General features: G+C 40.7%; 1 protein-coding gene across 1 annotated transcript; it reads right to left on the bottom strand.

Annotated features, from left to right (window-relative positions):
• Positions 1 to 2,913: 2,913 nt before the first annotated feature.
• Positions 2,914 to 9,517, bottom strand: LOC308677209 (serine/threonine-protein kinase SBK2-like). Its single transcript, XM_081343425.1, has 3 exons — positions 9,268 to 9,517; positions 6,522 to 6,724; positions 2,914 to 3,874 (listed from the first exon to the last, which is right to left on the bottom strand). Exons 1-3 carry the CDS (start codon positions 9,428 to 9,430, stop codon positions 3,281 to 3,283), a joined length of 960 nt encoding a protein of 319 aa, XP_081199551.1. The 5' UTR covers positions 9,431 to 9,517; the 3' UTR covers positions 2,914 to 3,280.
• Between the last annotated feature and the right edge of the window lie 851 nt (positions 9,518 to 10,368).

Genomic DNA, 10,368 nt, shown 5'->3' with positions numbered 1-10,368 from the left:
CGAGTCCCACCAGGCTCAAGGTTGACTCAGCCTTCCATCCTTCCGAGGTAGGTAAAATGAGGACCCAGATTGTTGGGGGCAATAAGCTGACTTTGTAATAATGCCGCTTGGGGGGTGGGGGCGAAAGCCCTAATAAGCAGGCATATACATAGAATGAAGGCTATTGCTAAGCTTGTAAGCCGCCCTGAGTCTTCGGAGAAGGGCGGGATATAAATGGAATTAAAATAAAATAAAAAATAAATGTGTGTACAGTAGGGTTTTCCAGTTGTTTGGTCACCATTGACTTTTGCTACAAGGCCAGGGCTCTCCTGGCAGTAACTGCTTTTCCAAGTTCTTGAAACTCATACATGCATTATCAATTATTAGCCTCCTTCTCATGCTGTCTTTTTTGATTGCCTGATTTTTCCAAGCATCTTCTCAGATGCTCTTATCCTTGCATTAAATGCCCCAATTATTAGCTTAACTTTGCCTAGTACTGAATGCATATTTCTTCTCCTTTTGTTCTTTATTTCTCCAGCATTAAAGTTCAAAAAAGCTACCAAGATCAAATTAAAGAAGCAAGATTGATACAGATTTCCATAAGATAACTATAATGCAGCTCTGGAGTAAATATTGAATCATGAAAAATACATGAATTAAGACAGAATTTCTTTGACATGCTTTTTTTTACAGATATCTCCCACCTCAGCTGAATTGCCATTCAGAAGGCAATCTATTAACTGACTCCCTTATTCTTTCCCACCCTCTGCACAATCTCTCACACCACAGCTTTCATTAAAAGCAACCAGGTATATGTTTTCACAAAAGACTGCAAGGACTTTGGAGATAATTGCATTTTGTATTTACAGGGGTGAGTTAAAAAGACTTGTGTTAAATAGTGGACTCCAGACCGCATGGCCAAGATGGACGACTTAGGACACCAGGGTTCAGCATTCCAACTCTTTATTGATGTAGCACAGACTGGGCGAACAAAGGGACAACTGCCCCACTTATATACCTAGCCAGGTACAGTATACTTGTAACCAATCCCATTATCAGGATTTCCCGCCAAACACTACCCTACCCTGGTGGTGTCAGTGGCTTATATCTGTGTAATATCCCCTATATACATAACAACTTGGTTGGAAAAGGTCAAAGTTGCTTCATAGAGTTGACTGGCAGAATGAATTAAGGCTGTGACACATTGTTTTCATGTACAAGAAAATGCCTCTTCCACATGTGAGCTTGGGAGGTGCCACAGTGAGGGGCTTTGACAGGCTATCCCCAACCCAAGGCACCCTGTACTCCATTTAACAACCCTTGTGGTAGCTTAACAATCACAATGATGAGAGTCGGGATTGTGGTCATTAAGGGAGGTGATCACATGGGTGCCTCACTTAACAAATGCAACAACGTAGGACCATAATTCCAGGCCCAATTGTGGTTATAAGCGAAGAACCACATATAATGATGTTCTAAAAATGATTATCAATATAACGGGTAATAGTAGTCCTTTTATTCTGATTTTAGGAAAACAAATATTTGTAAAGCTACTGTATATAAGAGAGACCAGAAGAAGATAGAAATGCCTGAGTGTATTTCCCCCAATCTCATCATCTGCAAAGTGTAATGTGGTGGAATATTCAGAGGATAAAATGAGTATTTTACTTCACCTTATTGGCAAGGAATATATCATACATCTGGATGTTAATATAAGAAAAAAATAAAAAAGAGGACTATGATTGATTACTGACTGAATGTTAATAAGGAATTGGTAATGAAGGAAAACATTTAAGAAATGTGATTTGCAGTCTGAAATGACAGTCTATTATAATATTCTACAAGTAGTCCTTGATTTAACACTACAGTAGGAACCAAAAAATTCATCCTTAAGTGAGGTGGTTATTATGACTGTGGCGTGTAACCTTCCCATTAACTGTCTTGTCAGAAGTTGTTTGGGAAGATTGCAAATGGCAAAGATGTGACCGCAGAATACTGCAACCATTGTAAATGTGTGATGGCTGCCAATTGCCCAAATTGTGATTATGTGGCTGTGGGGATGCTGTGATGGTGTTAAGTGGGAGAACAAGTTGTAAGTCACTTTTATCAACTGTATCTTGGATGGTTGCTAAACAAATGCTTGTTAAGTGAAGACTACTTATATTACTGCTTTCTGGTAACTGTGTAGTTAAAAAGCTAAGAAAAGAAGCAGGGATTTTAAAAAATGGTAAACTATAAAGAGAGTTTGGGAAAAGACTCCAGAAAGGAAGGACTATGATAATTAGCAACAAGGTCAAACAAGGGATAGCTAAAAGAAAAGTGTGAATGGAGCGGAATGAAAGCATTTTGTAGCTTGGAAGTCAGTGGGAAAGAGCTGAGCTTTATATTAGACTCCTATTTACTTTAATGTGGGCTCTCATCTTCAAACTGAGATGATATTTCTCTAAAATAATATGTCAGGCAGTAAAACCTGAAAAGAATACAAGCACCAATATACTGCTTACAGTATAAATCTATACACTTTATTTACAACTGTACACTTGAGTGAATATAGCATTCATTGAATCAGCCATATACATACAGTGCTAGAATCACAATAGCATCCATTTCAGATCCCCAAACAGTTTTATACTCTGGACATAAAAATCACAGGGCTTCTTGCAATGAAACTCATTTTCCCATCCTTTAGTTAGGTATGTCTCAGCAGATACTATAAGATGGCTTTCAACAAAGCACTATATAATTCTTCATTGATCATCTTTGTTTATACCCAAGTTTCCTGGGCTGATTTCAAAAAACAGGACTCTATGCTTCACAACAATACCAGATATGTTTCTTGCATTTGACTAGAAAACAGGATCACTAATTTTTACCCTATGCATTCATAGGAAATTTTAAGCTGACTCCATTTTATCTAATCCATAATGAATGAAGAAAGCTATGAGTATTGGGGGCTTTTTTACTTGCTTCCTTTTAAGAAGCTTTAACTTAAGAATTTGAGGGATAATTCTTGATTAAGGAAAGACTGAAATCAAATCTTTTGAAGCTGTAATCCAGAGCAGAGACAGGAGATCGGATAGAAATACTTCCAAGACTGACATAGGTTTTCCCTGAGTCGGCTTCTCCATCTTTGCTTGGAAAGCAGTTTGTTTTGTTTTCCAGTCATCTTTTCTCTGTTTCTCTGGTGCGACTGATTTTTACCAAACAAAATGTCTTTATTAATTGATGGACATCGTTGGTCCTTTAAGGGCTAAGGTGAGGTTTCAGAGCCTCTTGTTTCTCTTAACAACACACCTGGTCTTTAGCATCGCCGGGTAGTGCCAAGAAGTTCCCTGCTGGGTCGGACATGACTCTTAACTTCTGATAACAACCAAGGTGTTTTGATGTAATTCATAATCACTTTGGCAGGGCTGCGGAGTGCTGGATTGGGTGTCAGGAGCCCTTGCAACATTTCTGATGCTTGGGGAGTGAAACGTCCCCAATAGGCTGGGAGTGAAACAAAACGGGGGCTGCGATGCCAGGAGACAAAGCTGCGATAATACTGATCAGAGAGCACAGCTGTAAGCCAGGGGAAGTAGCCAGTTAGCACACAGAACAGCAGCACTCCAAAAGCCCAGGTGTCAAGACTCGGTTGGGCTTCCAGATGAGCTTTGGGGCCCAAGGTACACATTTCAGGTGCGGTATAAGGCAGACTTTCAGGCAGGGCCTTAATGGCATGGCCCCTTGGGCAGCTCAGTCCAAAGTCAGTCAGCTTGATGTGCCGGCATTCAGGGTCACAGAGCAGCACGTTTTCTGGCTTGACATCTCGATGGATTAGCCCTTTGGATTCCATGTACTCCAGGGCACTTGCAAGCTGGAGGGCACAGCGCTTTACCTGTTGCTCAGGTATGCCAACCTAGAAATAAAAGGTCACATTTGTAAGCCATGCCTCACAATTGTTCTGAAAATGAGAAGAAATATCTGGATCCACTACCTGGTCCTTTTGGACTCTTAAGAAGAATTAAAACAGGATTCTTCATGATCTTAGGGTACTTTTAAATATGTGGTAGTTGTTTTTAACACCTTACAGTTGATTTACTGATTTGTTCTGTAAGGCCAGCAAAGGGGACACAAAGTCTTTTAAAGCACTCACATTTCAGGCAGCTATCCAAGAAGTAATTTGAAACGTAACCAAGAAGAGGAAAACGGCATAAGCTTGGGATGTGTTTAGTGCCTATCACCTAAAGCAAACACAGTGTCTTGCATCCAAAAACTAGCTCAGCTGACCTTTTCTGTCTCTTTCTAGTAAAATATTTTCAAAATAATCTAGAAATTATTTTACAAACAGTTCATACTATCTTCAAAGAAGCATTTTCCTTTCTCTCACAGTAGGAAGAACCACCTTTTTCTGAGCAACAGACACATGTGCAACAGTTAAAGACATTTATTTATTTATTTATTTATTTTTGGGACTTATATGCCGCCCTATCTCCCGAAGGACTCAGGGCAGCTAACAACAATAAAACACAATAATAGAAATGTTAAAAAAAGATTAAACTAACAAGCCCCAATGATAAAATGATAAAATATTAAAAATATTCTATTTAAAAATCCCTATCGTCAGTCCAGGTCAGCCTGATGGAAGAGAAATGTTTTAAGGCTGCGATGAAAGGACTGGAGATCCAGGGCCATCCGGAGCTCAAGGAGAAGTTGATTCCACAGGGCCGGTGCTCCCACAGAGAAGGCCCTCCCCCTGGGGGTCGCCAGCCGACATTGTCTAGCCGATGGCACCCTGAGGAGGCCCTCCCTGTGTGAGCGCACCGGGTGATGGGAGGTCATTCCTGGCAGCAGACAGTCCTGCAAATATCCCAGGCCTAAGCCATGTAAGGCTTTATAGGTAAGAACCAGCACCTTAAATCTCACCCGGAGGACAACCGGTAACCAATGCAGCTCACGCAGGAGGGGTGTAATATGGGAGTATTGGGATGCTCCCATCACAACCCACGCGGCCGCATTCTGCACCAGCTGGAGCCTCTGGGTGGTCTTCAAGGGCAGCCCCATGTAGAGAGCATTGCAGTAATCTACGAGAGGTAACGAGTTCATGAGTGACCGTACGTAGAGCATCTCGGTCCAGATAGGGGTGCAACTGGCGCACCAGGCAAACCTGGGCAAATGCCCCCCTGGCCACAACTCCTATATGATCCTCAAAACTGAGTCGTGTATCCAGGAGGACGCCTAAGTTGCGCGCCCTATCAATAGGAGGTAACACCTCACCTCCCATAACCAAATACGGAACCTCTTAGACTAAACAAGATGCTGGTATGTAGAGCCACTCAGTCTTGGCTGGGTTGAGCTGGAGCCTGTTCTTCCCCATCCAGGTTCATACCGCTTCCAGGCAGCAGGACATCACGTCGAGGGCATCACTGGGTTGGTTCAGGGTGGAGATGAAAAGCTGGGTATCATCAGCATATTGATGATACCTCACCCCGAAACCATGGATGATCTCACCCAGTGGCTTCATATAGATGTTGAACAGGAGGGGAGAGAGAACCGACCCCTGGGGCACCCCACAACTAAGGGGCCTCGGGGTTGACCTCTGCCCTCCTGCCAACACGGTCTGCAAACAGCCCAAGAGGTAGGAGGAGAACCACCATAAAACGGTGCCTCCCACTCCCAACCCCCCAAGACGTCGCAGCAAGATACCATGGTCGATGGTATCAAAAGCCGCTGAGAGATCTAATAGGACCAGGACAGAGGAATAACCCCTGTCCCAGGCCCACCAGAGATCATCCACCAGCGCGACCAATGCCGTCTCCTTGCTGTACCCGGGCCTGAAACCCAATTGATACGGATCCAGATACTCAGTTTTCTCCAGGACCAAAGGGAGCTGCCGTGCCACCACACTCTCAACAACCTTCGCAAGAAAGCGAAGATTGGAGACAGGATGAAAGTTATTTAAAATAGCTGGATCCAAGGCAGGTTTCTTGAGGAGGGGCCTCACCACCACCTCCTTCAAGGTGGCAGGGAAGCACCCCTCACTCAAGGAAGCATTAATAACTGCCAGGAGCCAGCCTCGTGTCACAAAGACATGCTTTTTGCTTCAAAATATTTCTTCTACCCATGAGTGCAATATAAGGAATGAATCAACCAGCTGGAATTGTGCAGTCCAAAAAAGCAAATTTGAATTCAATCTCATCACCAAAAGCATGGTTTATATAGGCTGAAAGTTCATATATAAAAAATATCTAAATTTAACAGGAATAATTCCAGCGTTAAGGAGAGCAATGAAAATACTGTCCATATCCTTAGGAGGAAATCTCTCTCTCCCTTTCTTTCCCCCTCTCTCTCCCTCTCTCCTTCTCCCCCCATCTCTTCCTCTCTCCTTCTCGCTCCCCCCATCATTGAAGAACGCTGTCCTAGAAGAGCTCAGAATGTCATGCCTAGTACTACTATTCATCCCCACAGTGACCCTCAACTGAGAAAATTGGGATGAGAGAAACCAACTGGAGTCCCCATGGCTGAGCGTGGGCTTGAATCTCCCTAAGTCTAGTGTAGGTACTTACCTTTGGCACCATGAGAGAGAAGAGGTCATGAGCCAATGCCAATTCTTGTGCAAAGACATAGTGTTGGGGGGTTTGGAAGGCAATCCCAAGGGCAGTGGCAATGCAAGGGTGCGCCCCCAAAGTCAGTGCAATGCAATATTCACTAAGGAAATCCTGTAGCTCTGTATCTTTTTTATGTACAAATTTCAATGCCATGGGAGTTCCTGAAAGAGAAGAGGGTTTGGTTTATGAAAGTAAGAAGAAATCCAGTGTTCTAACTTCTCCTTATTCTAGATTAAACTAGTTTGATATGCAAGTAGGATGCATTTGATGTTCTTCCTTCATTTTGTTCCCACAACAGTTCTATAAGATAGGTTAATGCTTAGAGAAAATTATTATAGTATGTAGAAATGACCTTGGAGGTCAGGAAAAAGAGTTGCAGACTGGACAACTAGCATATAAAAGATATCTCAGTCCACAGAAGGACTGGGAAGCATTTCAGAAGAGACCCTACCTAGTTTTTTGGAGAGTAAAAGGAGAGGAGGGGAGAAGTCATTTCAGTGTTAACAGAGTAAGAGTTGGAAGGGACCTTCGAGGTCTTCTAGTCCAACTCCCTGCTCAATCAGGAAATCTTATATCATTTTGGACAAATCATTGTCCAATCTCTTCTTAAAAACCTCCAGTATTAGAGCACCCACAACCTCTGGAGGCAAGTTGTTCCACTGATTAATTGTTTTAATTGTCAGGCAATTTCTCCTTAGTTCTAAGTTGCTTCTCTTCTTGTTTAATTTCCATCCATTGCTTCTTGTCCTGCTTTCAAGTGCTTTGGAGAATAGGTTGAACCCTTTTTCTTTGTGACAGCTCCTTAAATATTGGAATGCTACTATCCTGTCACCCCTAGTACTTCTTTTCATTAAACTAGACACACCCAATTCCTGCAACTGTACTTTGTATGTTTTAACCTCCATTCACCTAATCACCTTTGTTGCTCTTTTCTGCACTCTTTCTAGAGTCTCAACATATTTTTGCAATATGTTAACAAAACAGTTGCAGTCTGTTAATGTAGCCTTACAATAAAAAATAAAATTAGTATCCATACTCATGTTTCTGAGCCTGGACTGATTTAAATAGCTAAATTCCTGCAAGATCCAAGGCACTTTTGTTTTGCTTCATATCACTTTCCAGATCTGGACAATCTTTACAAATTATTTTAGTTCATAGCCTTTCCTATTCGTTCTTTTGCCTTCAGAATCTGGACCCACCTGTCTTATCTTTAATTATCATTGTTAATCTATTCATTTCTGCACATTCCATTATTTTCCTGATCACCTCTTCTTCTGGAGGAGCATTCACTGCCTTCCAGTTTTGTGCAAACACAATCCTAGCTGAAGTGGTTATATGAATAATCAAATATGTGTTCTCTTTGCTATATTTCTCTGGTAAAATACCCAACAGGAATATTTCTGGTCTTAATTCTATACATTGTTGTATCATCTTTTCTATCCATGATTTAATTATGTTCCAATAGGTTTTAGCTTCTGTACACGTCCACCACATATGATAGAAAGAGCCTGGTATTTGATGGCATTTCCAACATTTCATAGATCTGTCCTTAAACATTTTAGCTAGTTTTTCTGGAGACATATGCCATCTGTAGAACATCTTGTACATATTTTCTTTATACGCTGTCGCCATTGTCAGTTTATAGTTTCTTTCCCACAATTGCTGCCATCTATCTAATTCAATCGTATATCCAAAATTTCTTGACCATTTTATCATTGACTCCTTAACTTGCTCCTCCTCTAATTCCCTATATAATAAGTAGCTATACATTTTTAATCCATTTTTCTTCAGTTCCCATAAGTATTTCATCTAACTCTGTTCTCTCCAAATTAAAACCATCTATTTTAGCATCTTTTTCATAACTAGATTGTATTTGCGTTCTCATGTACCAATCCATCTTTATTCCTTGTTCCTCTAATTGTTGTTTGGTTTTCAGCTTCCCCGTATCTGTTAGTAGGTCTTTATATCTTATAATATTTCCCATGTTAAACATATTGGGGTGTATTAACACTTCCATCGTTGAGAGCCAATGATAATTAAAGATAAAACAGAGTCAGAGTATTATGAAATTTGGGGAAAATTTTATGAGTGGGTGAAAAAGAGAATATGCTTAAAAGACAGCTAACACTAATTTAGATGGAAGAAAAATGAGGAGATAAGGATATTATCATACCTAATATAGACATTGAAAATCCAAGGAGAGGAGCTGCTTGGACATCACCCCTGAATTGTATCGGAAGAGGAATGGGAGGGATGAAAGGAGAGGAGAGAGGGAAGAGAGTAGAGGAGGGGGAAGGAAGTAGGAAGATTGGAGGGAAAGAGGAGGAGAAGTGGGGAGAAATGGGAGGGGAGTGGTGAGGGAAAGAGGAGAGGAGAGGAAGAAGAGGGAAGTAGGAAAGAAAGGAGAAAGGGAGAAAGAAATTAGAGAAGAGGGAACAGAGAGAAGGAGGGTGGATACAGTGAAAGGGGAAATGGACGAGCAGCACCCAAACTTACGTGTATGTATTTATGTATGGCGATATATAATACCTACAGCATTACTGATATAACAAATGTTAAATACTTGAAAAAATGTTTATATTTCATTGGTTAGTTTGTGGTATATTAAAGGAACTGTGAAAAATAAATAAATAAATAAATAAATAAATAAATAAATAAATAAATAAATAAATAAATAAATAAATAAGAAAGAATCTGGACCCACCTTGGTGATGGTGGATTGCCATCAATACATGCCCAAAGGCACCACTTCCCAATTCTCGGAGGATAGTGTAACTACTGGTCACCTCCACCTGAGGTAGATTCTGAGCTGTCAGCTGCACCATTTCCTCAAGTCGTTTTCCAATGTCACCAGGGACTACTTTCATAAGTGCGGAGAAAGAAAAACAGATACATATAGAGAGGACTTGAGGTGAACACAGGCAATATCATTAAATAAGAAGCACCTTATCCCCATGGAGCTTTCTCGAAGTTTTTCCTGCTAAGCACAAAAGAGGATTTTATTATTCCTTTGATTCCCTGGTTTTCATTTAGAAAAAGGATGTGGTATAAATCTCACAAAAGAAATAAACATTTTTTCTTTCTCAACTGGCTATTTTTGGAAGCCATGGGCTGCATTTTAAAGATGTACTGTAAGTATTTTGATGGTCAAAGTTGCAGGACACAAAACAAAAATGTAATTATGTTGGCCAAATATATAAGATGCTTGCTAGTTTTCTCTTTTAGAGGATTGTTATATATCTGCACCTCCCCTTATGGCCTTTCGTAGGGGCCTTAACACCTGACTTTGCCAGTTGCTTGGGCCTTATGGGGGGATACTGACAGTGGCTAATGGATTGAGGGATGATTCTAGCTAGCTTCACCTCATTGCTTATTTCTTTAGGTATCTTTTAGTCTAATTGTTAATCATTTTTATTTTAATATTTTACTGTTTTGTACTGCAGGTTTTACTTTGTTGTAAACTTCCTAGAGTCACCTCTGGGTGAGATGGATGGCAAAAGAAAGAAAGAGAGAAAGGGAAAGGGAGAGAGAGAGAGAGAGAAAGAGAGAGAGAGAAAGATACAGACAGAGAGAGAGAGACAGAGAGACCATCAGACTTTCTTTGATGTACTATTCTGCCAACAACTGTGGCTGGGAATCATTGCTTTACTGTCAAATGTTGCTATACTACATGGACTTTAAGCTGCATGTGCATGATCTGTAAAATAGGATTGAAAGGAAATATACTTTTTTTTTCAAGAAATTGAATGTGTGCATTAGTGGAAAGTAAGAAGAACCATGGTGGATCTTTCAAAATAATGAAGAC

The sequence above is a fragment of the Vipera berus genome (genome assembly GCF_964194415.1).
Source record: "Vipera berus genome assembly, chromosome: Z".
NCBI classification, from domain to species: domain Eukaryota; kingdom Metazoa; phylum Chordata; class Lepidosauria; order Squamata; family Viperidae; genus Vipera; species Vipera berus.
Note: the sequence above shows the minus strand (reverse complement) of the source record. Positions and strands in the feature narration are given on the sequence as shown.

Bases quoted from the DNA above. Each gene is read 5' to 3' on its own strand.
- LOC308677209 (XM_081343425.1), bottom strand. From the start codon at position 9,430: ATGAAAGTAGTCCCTGGTGACATTGGAAAACGACTTGAGGAAATGGTG. The intron at 6,725-9,267 runs GTGGGTCCAGAT...CTTCTCTTTCAG, and splicing joins GGCAATCCACCATCACCAAG to GAACTCCCATGGCATTGAAA. The intron at 3,875-6,521 runs GTAAGTACCTAC...TTTTATTTCTAG, and splicing joins TCTCTCTCATGGTGCCAAAG to GTTGGCATACCTGAGCAACA.